Here is a 21,253-nt window from a genome sequence, read left to right as displayed (position 1 = left end):
TTTTTTAGTAGAGACAGGGTTCCACTGTGTTAGCCAGGATGGCCTTGATCTCCTAACCTCGTGATCCGCCCGCTTCGGCTTCCCAAAGTGCTGGGATTACATTTGCCCAGTTTTGAATCCAGTTTTGGTTGTTTTTGTGGTTGAGTTTTAGGAGTTATCTATATACATCGGATAGTAATCCCTTAACAGATATATGGTTTCCATACATCTTCTATTCTGTGGGTTGCCCTTTTACTTTTCGCTGTTACTATTATCTGTGAATGAATAATTTTTAAAGAAATTATTAAGTCCAATTTATGTAATTTTTCTTTGGTTGCTTGTGCCTTTGTTGTCACATCTTAGACATCCTTGCCAAATCCAATATCATAAACTTTTTGCTCTCTCTTCTAACAGTTTAAAATTTGCACCTGAAATTTAGGTCTTGTATTAATTTTGTGTTCATTTTTATTTATGGTGTTATGTAAGGTTCCAACCTCATTCTTTTGCATGTGGACATCCAGTTTTCCCAGCATCACTTGTAGACAGACTGCCATTGCCCCATTGAATGGTCTTGGCACCCTTATAAAAAAAAATTGACTATATATGTTTATTCACAAGTTTTCTATTCCATTCCATTATTCTGTATGCCTGTCTTTATGCTAGTACTACAGTTTATTGTAGCCTTTGCAATAAGTTTTGACATAAGAAAATGAGACTGCTCCAGCTTTGTTCTTCATTTTCAACATTAGGTTTGCTACTTAGGGTCCCTTAAGATTCCATATGAATTTTAGGAAATAAGAGCTTCTCTATTTCTGAAAAAAAAAAAAAAAAAAAGCCTTAGTGATTTTGATAAGGCTTCCCAAAGTGCTGGGATTATAGCTATGAGTCACCGTGCCTCGCCATGTTTAACTTTTAAAATCTATTGCGACAATTTCTGAAGAAGAAATTCTGATAAGAATTTCTCCGAATCCCTAGATTGCTTTGAGTAGTACTGACATCTTAACAATATTGAGCCTTTCAATTCATGAACATGGGATGTTTTCCCATTTATATATCTCCTTTAATTTCTTTCAGCAATATTTTGTAATTTCCCTTGTATATCTTTCACCTTCTTTATTAATCTCTATGTATTTTACTCTTTATTATGCTATGACAAGTTGGACTGTTTCCATAATTCTGTTTGCAATTTTTTATTATTAGTGTATAGAAATGCAACAGATTCATGCATGTTCCTTTCTATCCTGATACTTCATTGAATTCATTCATTAGTTCTAATAGTGTTTTGCATAATTTTAGGGTTTTCTACATGTAAGATCATGCCATCTGCAAATAATTTTGCTTGTTCTTTTTTAACTGGAAGGCTTTTATTCATCTTTCTAGTCGAATTGCTCTGGCTGGAAGCCCAGTACAATGTTAAGTAGAAGTGGCAAAAGTGGACATCCTTGTCTTTTTCCTGAACTTAGAGGAGAAGCTCAGTCTTTCACGTTCGAGTTTTTCCCACATGGGTTTTATATGTTGCAATAGTTTCTTCCCATTCCTAGTTTCTTGAGTATTTTTGTTATGAAAGAGTGTTAAATTTTATCACATGCTTTTTTGCATCAACTGAGATGGTCATGTAATTTTTCTCTTTCGTTTTGTTAAGGTTGTTCATTACCATGATCTGTTTTTATACGTTGAATCATCCTTGCATTCCAGGAATAAATCCTACTTGGTTACGGGTATGATGTAGTTACGTGCTGCTGAACTTGGTTCGCTAATATTTAGTTGTGTATTTTTACATCAGTGTTCATAAGGCATCTTGGGCTGTAGGTGTATTTTCTTGTAGTAATTTTGTCTGGCTTTAGTATCATGGCAATGCTTGCCTCAGTTAGACAGAATTTACTTCTCTTCAATATTTTTAGTAAGATTTGAAAAATATTGGTGTTAGTTCTCTTTGAATGTTTGGTAAAATTCAGCAGTGACATCATCAGGTTTAGTGCTTTTCGTTGAGCTATTTTTGATTACTGATTCAATTTTCTTAGCATTTGTAAGTATATTTATTTTTTCTATTTTATTATAATTTAGTCTTGCTGCATTTTGTGTTTCCATGAACTTGTCCATTTTATGTAGGTTATCCAATTTGACAACATACTATTGTTCATGGTACTCTCTTATAATCCTTTGCATTTCTAAAGCATTGGTATAATAGTAATGGCCCCACATTCATTTTTGATTTTATTAATTAAAATCTCTTTTAATTATCTCATCTAGCTAATAGCTTGTCAATTTTCTTGATTTTTTTTTTTTTTTTTTTTTTTTTTTTGAGATGGAGTCTCGCTCTGTTGCCCAGGCTGGAGTGCAGTGGCGCGACCTTGGCTCACTGCCAGCTCCACCTCCCGGGTTCACGCCATTCTCCTGCCTCAGCCTCCCAAGTAGCTGGGACTTCAGGTGCGTGCCACTATGCCCGGCTAATTTTTTTGTATTTTTAGTAGAGACGGGGTCCCACCGTGTTAGCCAGGATGGTTTCGATCTCACCTCGTGGTCTGCCTGTCTCGTCCTCCCAAAGTGCTGTGATTACAGGCATGAGCCACCGTGCCGGCTATTTTCTTGATCTTTTTAGAGAACTAACTTTTGGTTTCAATAGTTTTCTCTATTCTCTATTTTATCTTTTGCCTAATTTTTATCAGTCCCTTCTTTCTGCTAGCTCTGACTTTACTTCTTTTTCTTTCAGTTTTTTGATAGGTTGTTGATTTGAGGTACTCCTTTATTTTTTAAAAATGTATTTATCATTCTAAATTCCACTCCCTTCATATCCTTCAGCACTGGTTTTGCTATGTCCCATAAGTTTTGGTCTGTTGTGCTTTTATTTTCATTTGCTTCTAAGTATTTTCTAATTTTCCTCATGACTTTTTTTTTTTATGGATTATTTAAGGTTGTTTTATTTTCCACAATTTAAAAAGACTTCCAATTTTACTTCTATTATGGATTTCTACTTCCACACCTTTATGCTTAATTTTTATTATATGTAACCTTTTTTTTTTTTTTTTTTTTTTTTTTTTTTTTTTGAGATAGTCTCACTCTCGCCAGGCTGGAGTGCAGTAGCACGATCTTGGCTCACTGCAACCTCTGCCTCCCGGGTTCAAGCAATTCTCCCGCCTCAGCCTCCAGAGTAGCTGGGATTACAGGAGTGTACCTCCACACCTGGCTAATTTTTGTATTTTTAGTAGAGACAGGGTTTCACCACGTTGGCCAGGATCGTCTTGATCTCCCGATCTAGTGATCCACCTGCCTCAGCCTCCCAAAGCGCTGGGATTATAGCCATGAGCCACCACGCCTAGCCATGTCTAACTTTTAAAATCTAGTGAGACTTAATTTCTGGCCTAGCATATCATTTATCCTAGAAAATGTTCCATGAGCTCTTGAGGGAAAAAAATATATATGCTATTGTCATTGGATAGGGTATTCTGTATTTGTCTGTTAGATCTGTTGGTTTATTGTGATAAGGTCTCTACTCCCTTTATTATCTTCTGTCTGGTATTTCTACCGATTGTTGACAGTGAGGAATTGACGCTTTCAATTATCATTGTAGAACTCCAAATTTCTCAATTCTGTCAGCTTTCACTTCATATTTTTTGATGGTTTAGTATTAAGTATATGCATCTTTATAATTTTTAAATCTGCTTGCTATATTGCTGCATTGAATTTTTTTATTAATAAATTATCTCCCTCTTTGTCTATTGTAATTTAGTTTTATTTTTATTTTGGGACAGTGTCCCACTCTGTCTCCCAGGCTGGAGTGCAGTGGCACAACCAAAGCTCACTGCAGCTTCGACTTCCAGGCTCAAGTGATGCGCCCACATCACTCAGCTTCCCAAGTATGTGGGACTACAAGTGTGTGCCACCACACCCAACAAATTAAAAAATACATATATAGAGAGACACCATCTCACTATGTTATCCAGGTAGGTCTTGAACACCTGGGGCCACACACTGCCCCTGTCCTGGCCTCTCAAAGTGCTGGTATTAGAAGTGCGAGCCACCACACCAGGCCCTTGTGATTTTTTAAGTCTATGGAGACATACACTAGTATAGTTACCTCTACCTTTTGGTTACTTGGTGCATGGACTATCTTTTTCAATCGCTTATCTTTCAAACTTTTAGTGTGATTATACCTAAAGTGAGCTGCTTGTAGACAGCATATAGTTTGAACCTGTTTTTAATCCATTCTGTCAATCTCTGTCTTTTGATTAAATAATGTAAGCCATTTATATTTAAAGTACTTAGTGATAAGGTACTTACTTTTGTTATTCTGCTATATGTCTTCTAACATGCCTTACAGATTTCCCCTCTCATTTCCTGCATTATTGTCTTCATTCATGTTGTTATTTTTTTGTAATGAAATGTTTAAATTTCTCATTTTCTTTTGTCTATATTCTGCAGCTATTTTCTTTGTGGTTAGCATGGGGATTACACTTAATAGCCTAAAGTTATAGCAGTTCTATAATAGCTAAACATCAATAGCATACAAAACTTTGCTCCTTTAATAGCTCCATTCTGATCTCTTTTAGGTGTTTATGTCACAAATTACAATACTGTACACCATGTGCCAAAAAAATAAATAATTCTTTTGAATGCATTATTTTCTTAAATTATGTAGAAAACAAAAGGGTTTTTGCAAAACAAAGTTACAATAACTTTTAGACTAATGATATTTATGCATTACTCTCGTATCAGGTAAGAAACAAAAAGTGAAGTTACCAAATTTTACTATAATCATATTAGATTTTGTGATTGTCCATGTATTTGCTTTGATAAAGATCTTTATTTCTTCATATGACTTCAAATTACTGTCTAGTGTTTTTCTATTTTTTTAATTTTTTATTTATTTTTTTTTTAAAGATGGAGGGAGTCTTGCTTTCTCGCTCAGATTGGAGTGCAGTGGCAGAATCTTGGCTCACTGCAACCTCTGCCTCTCAGGTTCAAGTGATTCTCCTGCCTCAGGCACGTAAGTAGCTGGGACTACAGGCACCTGCCACCAAGCCCAGCCAATTTTTTGTATTTTTAGTAGAGATGGGGTTTCACCACGTTGGCCAGCATGGTCTCAATTTTCTGACCTCGTGATTCACCCACCTCAGCCTCCTGAAGTGCTGGGATTACAGGCGTGAGTCACCGTGCCCAGCCTGTGCACTGTTATGATTTACTCCTATGTTTTTTTACTTTGCTGGGTTACCTTGAACATTTCTTACAGGACAAGTCTAATAGCAAACAAATTCAGCTATTGTGTATCTGAGAATGTCTTAATTTCTACCTCACTTTTGAAGGACAATTTTTGTTTGATATAGGATCCTTGATTGACTTTTTTTTTTTAATTTAGTCTTGTAGTACTTTAAATGTATGGATCTACTGCCTTCTTGCCTCCATAGTTTCTAGTAATAAATCTGATAACAATCTTATTGAGGATACACAGTATGTGTAGGGTTGTTTCCCTCTTGCTGCTTTCATTATTCTTTGGCTTTTGGCTTTTGAGAATTTAATTCTAATGTGTCTTGATGTCGGTCACTTTTATCTATCTTACTTGGACTTTGTTGATCTTCATGTATGTTTATATTCATGTTTTTCATTAAATTTGGAAAGTTTTTAGCCATGATTTCTCCACATATTCTGTTGTCCATTTCTCTCGCTCTTCTCCTTCTGGGACTGCCACAGTGCATATGTTGGTACACTTGACTGAGTCTCACAGGTGCCTTAGACTTGGTTCACTCCTCTTCAACTGTTTTTCTTTCTGGTCCTCAGACTCAGTAATTCAATTGCACTATCTTCAAGTTAGTTGATTTTTCTATCTGCTGAAATCTGCTTCGGAATACCTCTAGTACAGTTTTCATTTCAATTATTGTAACTTTTCATCTTTCAAATTTTTAAAGATTTTTTATTATTTACTAATACTGTGTCTGGAATTGGTGGGTTCTTGGTCTCACACACTTCAAGAATGAAGCCACGGACCCTCATGGTGAGTATTACAGTTCTTAAAGATAGTGTGTTTGGAGTTTTTTTCCTTCTGATGTTCAGATGTTTCTGGAGTTTCTTCTTTCTGGTGGGTTCACGATCTCCCTGATTTCGAGAGTGAAGCTGCAGACCTTTACAGCGAGTGTTACAGCTCTTAAAGGCAGCACATCTGGAGTTTTTCATTCCTCCTGGTGGGTTCATGGTCTTGCTGACTTCAGAAGTGAAGCTGCAGACCTTCACAGTGAGTGTTACAGCTCACAAAGGTAACACAGACCCAAACACTGAACAGCAGCAAGATTTATTGCAAAGAACACAGCTTCCACAGCATGGAAAGGGACCAGAGTGGGTTGCCACTGCTGGCTTGGGTGGCCTGCTTTTATTCCCTTTTTTGACCCCACCTACATCCTGCTGATTGGTCCATTTTACAGAGAACTGATTGGTCCATTTTGCAGAGTGCTGATTGGTCCGTTTTGACAGCGTGCTGACTGGTGTGTTTCCAAACCTTTAGCTAGATACAGCGTGCTGATTGGTGGATTTACAATCCTTTAGCTAGACAGAAAAGTTCTTCAAGTCCCCAACCAACCCAGAAGCCCAGCTGGCTTCACCTCTCAATATTTCCATTTTGTTTTTACATTATTTCCTCAACTTTTTTTTTAGTGCTTTGAGCATCTTTAAGATAGTTGTTTTAATGTTTTTATCTAGTAAATCTGCCTCAGGTATTTTCAGGAGTACATTCTGTTGATTCTGTTTTGTTTTCTTTTCTTTTTTTTTTTTTTTTTTTTTTTTTTGAGGGGGAGTCTCACACTGTCACCCAGGCTGGAGTGCAAGTGCAGTGGCATGATCTCTGCTCACTCCTAGCTCTGCCTCCTGGGTTCACACCATTCTGCTGCTTCAGCATCCTGAGTAGATGGGACTACAGGTGCCCACCACCACGTCAAGCTAATTTCTTTTTGTATTTTTAATAGAGACGGATTTCACCATGTTAGCCAGGATTGTCATGATATCCTGACCTTGGCCTCCCAAAGTGATTCACCTGCCTTGGCCTCCCAAAGTGCTGGGATTACAGGTGATTCTGTTTTATTTAAATGACCATACTTTCCTGTTTCTTTGTATACCTTGTGACTTTTTTTGTTTGTTTTTGAAGACTAGATATTCAAATGTAATAACTGTGATAATTCTAGAGAACAGATTCTTCCCCTTCCTCTTGTTTGCCTTTTTTTTTTTTTTTTTTTTTTTTTTTTTTAAGACAGAATTTTGCTCTTGTTGCCCAGGCTGGAGTGCAATGGCATGATATTGGCTCATAGCAACCTCAGCCTCCTGGGTTCAAGCGATTCTCCTGTCTCAGCCTCCCGAGTAGCTGGGATTGCAGGCATGCACCATCACACCTAGCTAGTTTTGTATTTTTAGTAGAGATGGTGTTTCTCCATGTTAGTTAGGTTGGTCTTGAACTCCCAACCTCAAGTGATCCACCCACCTTGGTCTCCCAAATTGCTAGGATTACAGGCGTGAGCCACTGTGCCCAGTCGCTGCTGTTTTTTTTAGTTGCAATTTTTGCTTTTGTTTATTACTGTAGGCTGTCTCTGTTCCAAGGTTCAGCCTAATGTAAACTTAAAGTCTTCTAAGGTATTTTTCTGAGCCTTCCTCTGAGCACCAACTGGTCACTTTCTAATTTTTCTCCTATATGCACTTGTTTTGAATAAACTAGTACTTAATGTCTGGTTCTAAAATGAAGAAATGGAGAAAACTAAAAGAGGAGTATAAACAGGCACTAGGCTTTACACATCCTGGAAGTCACTTTTACCAAAGGAAGAGAAGCTTGCAACAATGGGCAAGGTGTAACAACAATGTTCACTCACCTCTGTCTGTAGCTCTGTAATCAGAAGTGTCAATCAACAATCAAAGAACAGATACCCCAAATTTAAAGGACAGGATCCTTTTTGCTCACCTTGGCTCCTGCATTCTACATGCAAGCTGCTCCTATTTTTGTTGTTTTCTACAGTTAATATTTTAATAGATCATATGTTTATCAATTCCCTTGCTCACTATCAGATCAAACTTACGACTAATTTTCCTGATTCCTGAAGTAAACAATTTGTTACCATGTTGTTTCCATTTACATTGGTGATAAAGTCTATGTTTTTGTGTCTGACACAATAAACACATCGTGCCCTAGTTTTATAATTATTTTTTAAATTTCCACTTAGTCTTTTTGTAATATTTTACTTTATTTTGATATTCATTATTTCTACTGAGAAATTTGCTACCATCTCATAGTAATTTATCCGCCTTTTAAGATCTTCCTCTTTGAAGTGACACAACCAAAAGGAAAAGGAAGATCTTAAAAGTCAGATAAATTACTGCCTTTTAAAGTGTAGTTTTGTTTTCCAATTGAGTTTCATTGTCCTCCTAAATCTGAGGTTTTACATAAGTGGTTTTATATTGTTTCATGTTATATAAATTATTAATTATTATAGCTTATTATACTTTATGCAATTATTATTCATTTTGACCAAAATATTAACTTTTCCCTTTTCTATTATCTATTTTAGGAAATATTATTGCACATATGTTAATTCTGACTTTATGTCTTAATTCCTTATTTATATTTTCCTTCTCTTTTCCTCATTACACTGCATTATTTGATTTACTGCATTATTTGTAATTCAGGTCTATCTCTGAACTTAGTAAATCATTCTCCTCTTTTATTTAAACTATTGTTTAACATATACATAGAAATTTAAATTTTAATAATTTACTTTGAATTTTAGAAGATATATTTTGGCTTTTCAATTTTAAGAATTTATTAGAGAAATACATGGTTATTATAAAACTTAAAAGTAAAATGTTAACAAACAAAATGGTCATCAATGCAGAAATATAGAAAAAGTCTCAATAGTGTAAAGATTTCACAGCTCCTTCATTTCATCAGTAGATTAAATGTAATATTAGTTAAAAATTTATCACTACTGATAGTCACATATGCTATTTTTGGAAGTTAAATATAATGTAATCATTTGGAAAATGATGCACCTTGGATAGCTTAACATGCATACACACACATAAACTCACATGTAATATTTGGTCTCACATTTCAACTCATATATGTATATATGAAAAGAATTGCATATTTTGCACACAAAAAGTGTACAAAATTGTAGCAAATAGTATTATTCACCATAGTACAAATTTAAATACACTTTAAATGTCTGTTAGCAGTAGAATGGATAAATACAAGTCTGATACTCAAATATAGTAAATTCTAATTATTTATGATAGTTCCTCTATAAATCATCACTAACACCGAATTACTGAATACTGATTTCATAAAGGAAGTGAAGAGTTTTGATCTGTTGAGCTTTTGTTCATATTATTGTAATCAACCAATCAATACATCACCTTGTTTTATGTATGTATCTGTCTAAAGACACCTTATTTAATACACATTGTTAACTGATGAAGATGGAACTCACGGCCAACAGCATTACAACTCATGCCTGAACAAAGCTTACCATTAGGCGCATCACAATCTTCTTGTACTTGGGAACTCTAGACAGCACTTCAACACTATGTGTGGAAGCCGTTTTAAACAGCAAAATTGTCAAAAGCACAGATTTTTTTTTAAAGGTATTAAATTGAGCATGGAAAGAATATTCATTTAGAGTGTGAAAGTTAAAACAAGAAGGCAGAATATCTTCTTGTTCAAATACAGAGGGGCATGTGTATATTTAGCAATAAAATTTTTCACATATAGGTATGCCCACAAATGACCATAAAATGCCATGGTTATAAATAAATTTAAGCAAGTAGGTAATTATAAATACAGAATCCACAACAATGAGAATCAACTGTAATCAGTTTCTTCACAGCAATAAAACAAAGAATTACACTAGCAACAGCTATGAACAAAATGATCTTGCAATCATAATGTAAAGCACAAATAGCCAGATTCAGATCGTGAATATCATATATATCCATTTATGCTCAAAATCAGCCAATATTTATATGTGGTAATAGAAATCTACATAATAATTTCCTTCAAATAGGTAGTATCTAGAAGGAGTAATATAAGTAATTATTATTATAATAACATGGTCATAAGGAGAATGCATTTGGACTGTGCCCCAATTTATCAACCTATAAAAATGTGTTAGATACTAAACTGAAAAATCTCCGCAATCATGATTGTATCATATTATCTGCTTTTCATTTTGTGAAGTTTTATAAGTTCCCCTAATATTTCATAGTAATAATAGGCATTTTGAAAAATAATACAGTTTATGTAATTACCATATCACTTGAACATTTTTTATTAATCTTTTCTATTTTAAATGTTTCACCATTATTTGAAGGTGGAATTATATGAATAATAAGTGATGTTAGCTCTTCCCACTTTTGAACATCACTTAGATAATTTATATTCGGTGAGTATAGTTCTCTAGTTTGAAAACTCAATTTAAAAACCAGCCTGATTATTTCTAAAATACATTTCCAATTTTAATCCACCAGCAAGGAGTTTTGATAATTCCAAATCGAATGCTTGTAATTTGTGTTGGCCTAAGTTGTAGCTGAAATAAAAATCCAGCCTAGTCAAAATCCCACAGTCTCAAAAATCAGAAACAAAGAAGTGAAATATACAGCAAATATTTTCTCACAGTAAATATCAGACCATTAGATTGTATATTCATAATAAATGTGTAGTAACCTCAGGGCCTTAGGGTTTTCTATTAGAATAACTATTCATCCTTTTACTCATGATTGTACTGCTCATTCTCATATTAGAAAGTGAACCATTAGGCCAGTTATTCACCGTCAATTTGTAAACCTGGAAGTGCCAGCTCTTCATAGCAGAAATATTTTTCATGTTTGTATTTGTGAAACAAGAAACACATAATAAGCAATTGTTAAATAAATACAGAATATATGGATGAAGTGCTACATGGGTGAATGGGTAATGGATGGATGGATGGATGGATGGATGAATGAATTCATGTGAAGTTGTTAATGACTTTTAGAATGTGTAGTCCTACTTTGAACATCTTAACACTTTTTGTAGTGCTAGACAGAAATCAAAATTGGAGGTTTAATTTCAAACCAATATTGACTGAAAACTTTCTCTGCAAATGAAGGAATGTTTTGGGTCTAGTCTCCCGAGAAATTTTGATAGGAAGCAGGCATATGGCACCTCAACATGCCAGGGTCTACTATAAATGCTTTACATGCATTATTCATGTAATTCTTAAAATAACTTCACAAGATACATATATTTATTATTCCCATTTAACAGATTGCACATATCTCATAAAACTAGTTAACTTACTTTTCTCCGAGTTGAGAAGCAAAAGATGAAAATAATTAAGGGACCAGACTGACTGGATATCAACCCTGCACTTCACCTTTGTTGTTCTGCAACTGATTTCAGGTAAAGAGCGTGGGCTGCAACAGTTAGTGGCTCAAACTTGAAGTATGAATTCAGAGAATTGTGAAAGCATGACCATGGCAATGTTTATTACAGATTGCTTTCTCTATCTCTAACATACTTATATATTATTTATTTTACTACTACCTAGCAAATTCTACTAGGTTACTGTCATCTAGTGAAGCCTACGAATGTCTTGGTCTTTATTAAGAATAAAATAAGGAGGCCTCCATTCCAGTTCTATAATGATAAGCAGGAATGTCTTAATTGGCCTCTGCCTGCTCTGACTGTGCCTTCCTTGCTCTAGATAGAATACGCAGCTGGGAGGGAGATTTGTGTGGAGCTAGGCAGGTTAATATTACGAAGTGTTCATGGATCTAATTTCTGAAAACAAAATCTTACATTATCTCCTGAATTCATTAGGCTTAAGGAAAAGAATGAGAGAAGAGTTTGCAGAAATTGCATAAATGTTCTAGTTATCCAAGTAAGGAAACGTATTATCAGTGACAATCAAGTTACCTGGAAAAGATTACTGCAATAATATAAATTTTTTTTAGAGATTTACTTTTCCACAAGTAGTAATTATTCATACCTGAACAACTTTTTGGGACTGCACATCAACAATAAGGACTCTGTCCAAAGTTGGCTGTGCAACATAAATGAACTTGTCTTTGACATTAACAGCTGATGCCCACACACACCTCTGAACTTCATCTCCCTCAGCTTTGGGACAGACTTCATCCTGTAATTTAGGAAAGATAAAATGAAATTTATATCTTAAATTATAACACATACCTGACAATATCATGGGTAAAATTAATGTTTCATTCTCTACTACTTTCAGCATCAAATGTTAAATGTATATATAAAGTTTAATTAATAGAACATATTTCAGTTCATTAAATATGTATGGAAAGCAATGTAAATGAGATTCCTTTAAAGTACATTTTATGTTCTTAATTACTTATTTTTCTAGTAAAATGCAGTTCTTTCATTTTTTTCCTACTTGGTTATAACTCAACAACTTTAAAAAGTCCATCTTTCCCCAAATTTTCCCAGTCTCAAGTTTCTTTAACAGAATAAATGTCACACTTAAAGTATATTCTGAGTTTTTCACAACATTAGTGGCTGTCCTCATAGCAAATTCATAGTTTTGTTAAGTCATATAATCTTCTGGAAAAGATTTCAGGATTCTTTTAATTTCTAGTAAATCAAAGCTTAGATAAATTATAATAAGGTAGTTATTCTCAATGGTTGTTTTATTTTTCAATCAAGGTCAAATTTTATAAAATCTTTCAATATTCCCAAAGCTTCTTATTCTGCTTCCTTACCCTAGAACTGCCTTCTGGTTGAAGATTGCATACTTTGTATTAGATGACCATAAATGAGGCCAAAAAAGCCCCTCTATTTCCTCTTTTCGTTCATATTGTCAAAAAATGATTGTGGAAGAAATACACAAGCCCTTGTGATTTATCCTGGGAGTCACAGCATAAGTAAAAGTGTATGAATTGTTTTCGGGTTTTCTTTTATGCACTGTTCTATTACAGTTAGAAAAACCACAAATAAGAGAGACTGGTTAAAATGTACATAAAACGTATGTGCAGGCCAGGTGTGGCGGCTCACGCCTGTAATCCCAGCACTTTGTTAGGGTGAGGTGGGAGGATCATGAGGTCAGGAGGTCGAGATCATCCTCGCTAACATGGTGAAACCCTGTCTCCTCTAAAAATACAAAAAAATTAGCCAGGCATAGTGGCGGGTGCATGCAGTCCCAGCTACTAGGGAGGCTGAGGCAGGAGAATGGCCTGAACCTGGGAGGCGGAGCTTGCAGTGAGCTGAGACCACGCCACTGCACTCCAGCCTGGGTGACATAGTGAGACTCTGTCTCAAAAAAAAAAAAAAGGTCGGTGCAGTAAGAAAGAATTATTTGTATAATAATAATATAATGATAAACAATTATTCCAGTATTTCTTTTGATTTTTTTGTCTGATAATTAACAACTAATGTCTAATTTCATTTATTTGTATACTCCAGTTATTATCTCTAAGCTAACTTACAATAAGACTATTTTTTCTAATCTATATAAAGACATTTGTTTTTCAGCAGAGATACCATTCAGCATATGTATTTAATAATCATAAGACAAAAATCAACCACACTCTCATTATCAGTATCACTAAGCATTTATTTTTAAAGATAACACTGATAGCAGTATACCATATTTGACATTGAGTAACCACATTGAACAACTAAAAAATGTAACCTTTCTCAGGCTGCATAACCATTGTAGGTGGTTTTCCTTTTTGCATAAAATTTGGTAATTAATGTAAATACCAAAGCACTTTGCAATGAGACATCCAGTGTGTGGCCTGCTGTTTATGTTCTCCAAATGTCAGATCTAATTCAGGAAGGCTCTGGAGTGTCCATTAATTTTTAAGATCTGGTTCAGTATTGCGTGGTTTAGGAACATAAAACAATAGTGTTCTCCTCTAAACAGCAGAGATTGTTCTAAGCTTCTAAGGCATAAGCGGAAAGACTGAAAATGAAGCCCGTATTGTATGGTGTTTCAGGTAGTCCTGGATTTGTGAAATTAATTCTGTGTACCATGGCCATTACAGGTGACTATTTGGGAGGTCAACCTGAGTAAAGTCCTTGGCACTCTTAAGGAGGTAACCCAAACCTGGAGGCAAAAGTCTGTCTTCACTACGTGCTTAGAATGCAATATTATACTTTCATTCACCAATTCCTACTGACACACTGTTTTCTAAGACAACCTTTTCTTCAGAAGTATACTTAATGTCAAGGACAAGAATCTGTTTTGCGAGAAACAAACACTAGATAAAATATGTACTTGAGAGGCATGAAGAAGTGGGAAAAAAGTGGGAACTAAGGTTGGTGAAAGGGTCTGAATACAGGGAAATTGTTTACAAATTCTTCGCCATTGTGTAAAACCTGCCAAAGTAATGAAAAGTGTGAGCGACCTGACACATAACTGTCAGCCAAACAACTGCTGAACCAGGAACGATTTCCACCCCTTTGTTTGCTCCAGAACTATTCAACAGTAAAATATACTGCTCTGCTGGGAATTATTTTCTATTTGGATGCTGTCCCAATAAGACATCCTTGACCAGACTTACAATCATTTTTACAAAGCCATTAAAAGTTTCCTGACAGTAATCCTGGATTTTCTTTGCTTTGCTTTACGATATTATTTCTAATTATATTATTTCTCACTTTACAATAGCACTCTCTTATTTTCTCATATTAATATTTATTTCTATGGAAGAAAATAGTAGAGGAATGTTTTAAACATGAGTTAGAGAGTTAATGGGACAAAAGGAGACACAGAATCCAGAGATGAAAATAAGATTAAGATAATACATACTGATGAGGAAAGCTGCCAGGGATTATATCAAAGAGTATTGTTAAATCACTTTTACAGAAATGTATACTAACATTTAGAGTGAACAGAAGTCATAAGGTATAAACTAATGGAGATGAGAGTCCGGGAAAAGACAATTCTAATGTATACTTAGAATTTATTTCTTTTGGATCTTTTCCATATTTAACCACATATTTCCTACACATGTATTATACTTTCCCAAAATATTAAAGAGTACAAGTTATATCACTACTGATGGTATAAATTTTAATTAGCATTTTAAATAATGTTACTAATATCTGATTTGCTAAGCCAAGGTAAATCAAACAGAATCATATATACACTTGTCTTCTACTAGGATGTTGCCATTTCATTTATTAGACTAATTACCTATTAAAAATACTTTGCCTTAAAATCTTTAAATTCCAATCTTTCCTTCCTTCCTCTTCATATTCTCCTTCTCAGGTCATCCTGCATCATTCCTAAAGACAAGTATTTCTCACAAACACGTCTATTTTCCTTGCTTCCACCTCAATAAGTTGTTGTCAGGACTACCTCCTCTCATCCTTCTATCTAATCTTAAAAGATATGTCCACTACTCCTTACTTTCAGAAAGACCTGCCCTCAATTTTTCTTATAATTTTAACTATTCAAGTATTCAGACATTAACATTGCCCCATAAATTTAAGAAACACTTCATAAAACAACTTCAATTGAATTAATATTTCCATTTCAATCATCCATCTAATTATCTTCAGACTTTTGAACAACCTTTCTTCCATTTCCCAATCTTTCACTCTAAACTGACCATGCTTCAAACAGGCTTTCATGACATCATCTATTTTAAAAGATATATTTTCAAAGTCACCAGTAGCCTCAGAATTTCCACTTATTATCCTTTATTTCTCATTGGAAAGCATTTATTGAGAGCTTACTATGTGAAGAATATTGTGCAAAGCTATGTTTGAAAATGAAAACATGAATATGAGAGAATGCTTGCTTTCAAGTTGCTTGTAATTTCGGCTGCATTTAGCTGTTTCAGACACTTGATTTGTCATAAAAGGTTCTTTCATTCTTGCAAGGCAGAGATTCTCAAATAATGGTCCCGCAGGCCAAATTTGGCCCACTGCCTAATTTGGTATGATCCAGAAACTAGGAATGTTTTCTTTATCTTTTAATGGTTGAAAAAAAATAAAAAAAATGGAGTACAATTTCATGACAAGTAAACATTATATGAGATTCAAATTTACAGAAATGAAGATGTATTATAACCCAACTACACCTATTCATTTAAATATTATGGCATCTTTCATGTTATAATGACAGACATATGTCCTGAAAAGTCTAAGATATTTACTTACTATCTGGCCATTTGCAGAAAAAAAAAGCTGCTGATCCCATTTTAGTATACATTCTGACCTTAGTTATCATTTTTGTCATAGTATTTAAATTCTTTCTGCCTGTGGTGGCTACTTTATCTTCAGTTTCCTGGATGTGGCTTCAGAAAAGTCAAGGCTCAGACTTTAGTTTTCTGCTCTATTTCCTTTACATTAAATTCCTCTGAAAACTCATCCATTCTGATTGCCTAATTACTATCATGGTCAGATAACACCCAGACACTAATCTATGGCCTTGTCATTCACCAGACTTTCCTCCTCTGTCTTCTTCTAGGAAAATTGTTGAACAGGTGGTTTCAAACAGAGAGATAATACAGAACAAAAAAGTACACTATCTTAAAGGAAGTATTAAAGGTGATCCAAAACTTAATGAAAGAAATAAACCAAAGAAAGGATGAAATACTTGCATTCCTGAACACAAAGAAAGTGATTTGTATTAGAAAAGTTTTAAAAAACTGAGTAGTTCTATATAGTAGGAGACTATTGAATAGAAACGTAACAAAATAAAATTCACAATACAAATATTCCAAACTTATATATTGAACATAAGTATAGTTTATATGTCAAATGTCTTGTCTTTTAGAAAAAAAAAAAAAGTAAATGTATGGACTTTGGAAGATGGGGAACTAAAGCACTGAAAGAGCCATTAATTAAATGCTGATGAGGCCGGGTGCAGCAGCTCATGCCTGTAATCCCAGCACTTTGGAAGGCCAAGGCAGGTGGATCACTTCAGGTCAGGAGTTCAAGACAAGCCTAGCCAACATGGTGAAACCCCGTCTCTACTAAAAATGGAAATACAAAAATTATCAGGGCATGGTGGTGCACACCTAAGTAATCCCAGGCACTCAGGAGGCTGAGGCAGGAGAATGGCTTGAACCCAGGAGGCAGAGGTTACAGTGAGCCGAGATCGCAGCACTGCACTCCAGCCTGGGTGACAGAGTAAGACTCCGCCTCAAAAAAGCAAAACAAAACAAACAAAAAACCCAGTAAATATCTGGTTTTCTGCATAATTTGGATTACCAATGCATTCTGTAATTTATGTGAATAAAAACAAACTGTTGCTGGTATCATGAAGAACGCAGAAATACAAATGTGAAAAATAAGGTGGCCTAACATGTATATATCCAACTTGGGTTCCGAATTAGGGAGGCTTGGAGATCCACCCATGTTTGTTATGTAGACACTGTTAGACAAGTACTGAAAGAAAACAGGTGTTGAGACAAAGGAGGGGAGAAAGGGTTTGGTGTCTTAATATATCATTAAATAAAGGCATTTAAGTCTGAAAACTTCTGGAAATACTGCAGGCCTGGGTCTCTCACTGATCTAGTTAGTAGTTATGATAGTTTCGCATTGTTTTACCTTTATGCTTCTCTACCAATCAGGTTTCTAAGACAGGCAGAGAGTCCCTACCCACTTTTTGTAACTGAAAATTGAATTGGGATTTTTCTCTTGGTTGCCGATGTGTGTAAATTAACCACTCTCTCTGTTCCTTCCTGCCACAAATAATGTATAAGATTGCCTCATAGGAAATAGAGCCGTCAACATAATCCTTTCTGTTTTCTACAGAGTTTCTTTTAGTTACTCTTTCCTAGTGCCCCCTCTTTTGTAAAAAAATACTTAATACATTTGGTATGAATTTTAATTAATTACAAATGTATAACTTTTATATCCATTGTTCATCAACAAATGTCCTGTCCATCAGCTAGAACATTCTACTTAATATTTCATGAAAAACAATGATTTTCCACAGCTATTGAAAAGCACCCCAAAATACTTTGTCAAATTATTTTCAATCTACATTTGGCAGCCAAATTTCTAACACCTACATAATTCATTCCTAGCTTCGAGGTGTTTCACTGATTTTCTTCTTGTCTGAATTTCCACAGAATTTTTATTTTGTGACTTATAATTTGGCAATGAATGATATATTATATTTCCAATTAAAATGTTAGCCTTTGCTATTCCTGTATTTCTACATTTCCCAAACATAATGCTGAAGGTACAATATTTGCTTAGTAAATACGTGTTTAAATGTCACTTATAATAGCCAAAAAAAAAAAAAAAAAAGGCAAGAAGTGGTGTATGTTACTCAATCACGATGTTAAACACTATGCAATGTCATGCAGAATCATTGAGAAACTGAATTCTAGAGTAGTACTAATCAAAATGTGGTCTGTAAACCGCTGCCAGTTGACATATAATTTGCTACCAAGCTGAGGATTGCATAGATATTGAAATTAACCATTGAGAACCTTTTATAGCAATTTGACATTGCCATAATTTCCCTGTATGTGATCAGTAGACCTATCTAATTTAATAGTATTTAAACCAGTTTGAGTATTGCCAAATTTGCCTGGAGGATTTCATGTAGTGAAAACTATCCACTGGTTTTACAAGAGAAAACAGAATGAGCAAAATCAGTGATTTTTTTTCTCCCACAGAGTTTAGGAAGCACTGATTTCGTGCTTTTTTATTGTAGCTCTCTCTCTTTCTCTCTTTCAGTCTTTCTTTCAAGTATATATTTTTAACTGAAGCTGTCACAGTCTGAGTCTATTGCTGTAAATTTTGAAAGTGAATAATAAAATACTTGGAGAAAAAATGTTCATTTTGTCAAATGCAAGGAATATAAATAATTATTCTGAATGAGGATTTATTCAGTTTGTCATAAATCAAGACAAATACAACACAGTTACTTTTGTACTGAATTAGAATATTCAGGTTTGGATTCCTAGGATATATTTATAGTCATGTAGAAATATTTGTCTATATACACACATGATCAAGGGTGAACTATTTGTGAATATGCTAGATATAAATTCCTTTCAATATCGCTTTGCAATATTGGAAAAAATCAATGTTACAAAAACGCATTGAACGATTTGGTAGCATTGAATAGTCTCCTCATCTGGCCATTTTTTAAAGCACTGAGAATAAAATACTTTCAGCAATTTTTTAATTGCTTATAACCAAAGCAATATATTTTTTTCTAAAATGAGATATGTTAAATTTATCCCATTCAATTTCTGATGTCATTTATAATATCATAAGCAGTCTTTCTCATATTAGTCAGAATATAGGTAGTCATGGTAACTTGGGGGCTGTATTTGCCTACTTTGTGCTACATGGACACACTACTATGTAGCATGATTTTGCTTTAGGATATCGAGGTCCAAAGGCTACATTACAGAATTGTTTATTCTTTCTTTTAATATATTATGTCTTTCAGCAATACAATAAAACAAAGCTTATAACACTATGTTATCATAAGCTGAGCATTGTTTTCTCTTTACAGATAACATATTAGAGAGGTTAAAAATAACAGGATTTGAGGCCAAAGAGACCTCAGTGTAATGTCCAAGGGTGCACTTATATTACCTGTGCAAGTAGACCTGTTGAGGCTTGTTACCTCATTGGTAAATTGGTTATAATAATATTTGCTATCACATGGAGTTATTGTGAGAAGTACATACAATCATATTTGAAAAGGTCAAGTGATCAATAAAAGTTACCTCCTATTTTCATATAGAAAATTATCGATGTGCTACATTTGACAAAAACTGTAACAGTCTACATGTTTTGATGCAAACTTTAAAACATTTACCAAATGTTTTGGAAGGAAGTTTGCTGTGCATGTTCAAGAGATTTAGAGAGCTACTTTAAATGTGGCATGATTATTGCATATAGGGCAAGGAGAATTTTGTTCTATCTGGAGTTTGGCAGTTCCGTGACTGAGCAAATCACTTGATCTTTCTCATTTCTTTACCTGAAAATCGAGAGGATTAAATCAGAAGTTTGTCAATTATTTTTTCGTGAAAAAAAAAAAAAAACAATTTATTTGAATTATTTCAACTCTGCTTAAATGTAAAATGTTATAGTGGTTTATAAAAATATTGAGTTAGAAAAGAAAAGCTGGTTTAAAAAGACACAACTGTAGGGTGTTAAATTTCAAATGCTTACAGAACATAAAAACCAAATTCTAGATGCTTTGTGAATGTAGGACTAGGTGGTTGCTTTTCTGGCTTTTATAGTTATTGTAAAGGAGCTGAAATCCTAGCTAGGGGGAAGGTCCAGGTGCCATTAGACACTGAGAACAGAAAAGGCAGGCAGGCACTTAATGTCTGTTGGGAAAGGCATATATTTGAATAGTAGGGAAAGCAAATTAAATATCAAGACAAAAGGTCTAGAGTTAGGTCCAAAAAGTAGTAAATAGAGATTGATAAAAAGGTGTTGGAATTGAAACAATATTAAAGCAAAAATAATAGAAAATGACTGGATGGATATTGGTAATTGCAAATTGTATGAACAATGAGGGTTTATGGATCAAACATATTTAAACCTAGTATGGGTAAGTTGGAATTAAAGAATTAGATGTGTTTAAACTTTCCTCGATATGATGAATATTTGAATTGTATAGGAGCAGTGATATTCTTTCTTTAACTTGTGGTACACAGCACAGTTAGCAGGTTGGTTAGTGAGGGAAAAAAAATAAAACTAAAGAAAATAATTACTACGTAATCCATGAAGTTAACTGACCACCAACTGTTGATTAATAAATTCTTATCATGAAAAAATCAATAAAATATTTGTTTTAAGTGCCAAAATTATACATCTTTCTGTACAATTTTTCTGACAATAGATATCCAGCCTTTTTATTAAACATTGAAAAGAGGGCGTTTGGGATACTTTCTTAATGCAGCTTTTAAAACATGGCTGCAGGAATTAAAATGTAATTTTTGTTTGTTTTTTAACTTCAGTCCTATATTGTAAAATTCATTTTCTCTGCCGGATTTTTCATTTAATAGGTTTTTTTTTTATTTCAAAATCTGCATTATATTTGTTTTATTCATATGATCAGAAAATAGAGACATGAATTCTGTTGAAATAAAAATTCTAGTTTTTAAAAGACATTTTATATGAATTCTAGTTGGATTTAATTTACTCTGATTCTCTGAATTTCTAATATTATTGTGGAATTAATTTCATTATTTCTTATCATTACAAATTCATAAAATAATCAAAAACAAACTTTTAAGGAAAAATGTCATGCAGTTTGAAGATGGAACATCCGATATAATACAAGTTCTCCTTTCTCCCCCTTAA

At 34.1% G+C, this 21,253-nt stretch overlaps 1 protein-coding gene across 2 annotated transcripts in view; it reads right to left on the bottom strand.

Annotated features, from left to right (window-relative positions):
• The window catches only part of FSTL5 (follistatin like 5), a 577,539-nt gene that overhangs the window by 93,291 nt on the left and 462,995 nt on the right, over positions 1–21,253 (bottom strand). For both annotated transcript variants that reach the window (XM_017871750.1, XM_017871745.1), the window contains one exon: positions 11,970–12,119. In XM_017871750.1, coding sequence (XP_017727239.1) covers positions 11,970–12,119 — 150 coding nt within the window. The remainder of the gene's footprint in view (positions 1–11,969; positions 12,120–21,253) is intronic.

The sequence above is a fragment of the Rhinopithecus bieti genome, unplaced genomic scaffold (assembly GCF_001698545.2).
Source record: "Rhinopithecus bieti isolate Rb0 unplaced genomic scaffold, ASM169854v2 scaffold_762, whole genome shotgun sequence".
Classification (NCBI taxonomy): domain Eukaryota; kingdom Metazoa; phylum Chordata; class Mammalia; order Primates; family Cercopithecidae; genus Rhinopithecus; species Rhinopithecus bieti.
This window is presented reverse-complemented; position numbering and strand designations above follow the sequence as displayed.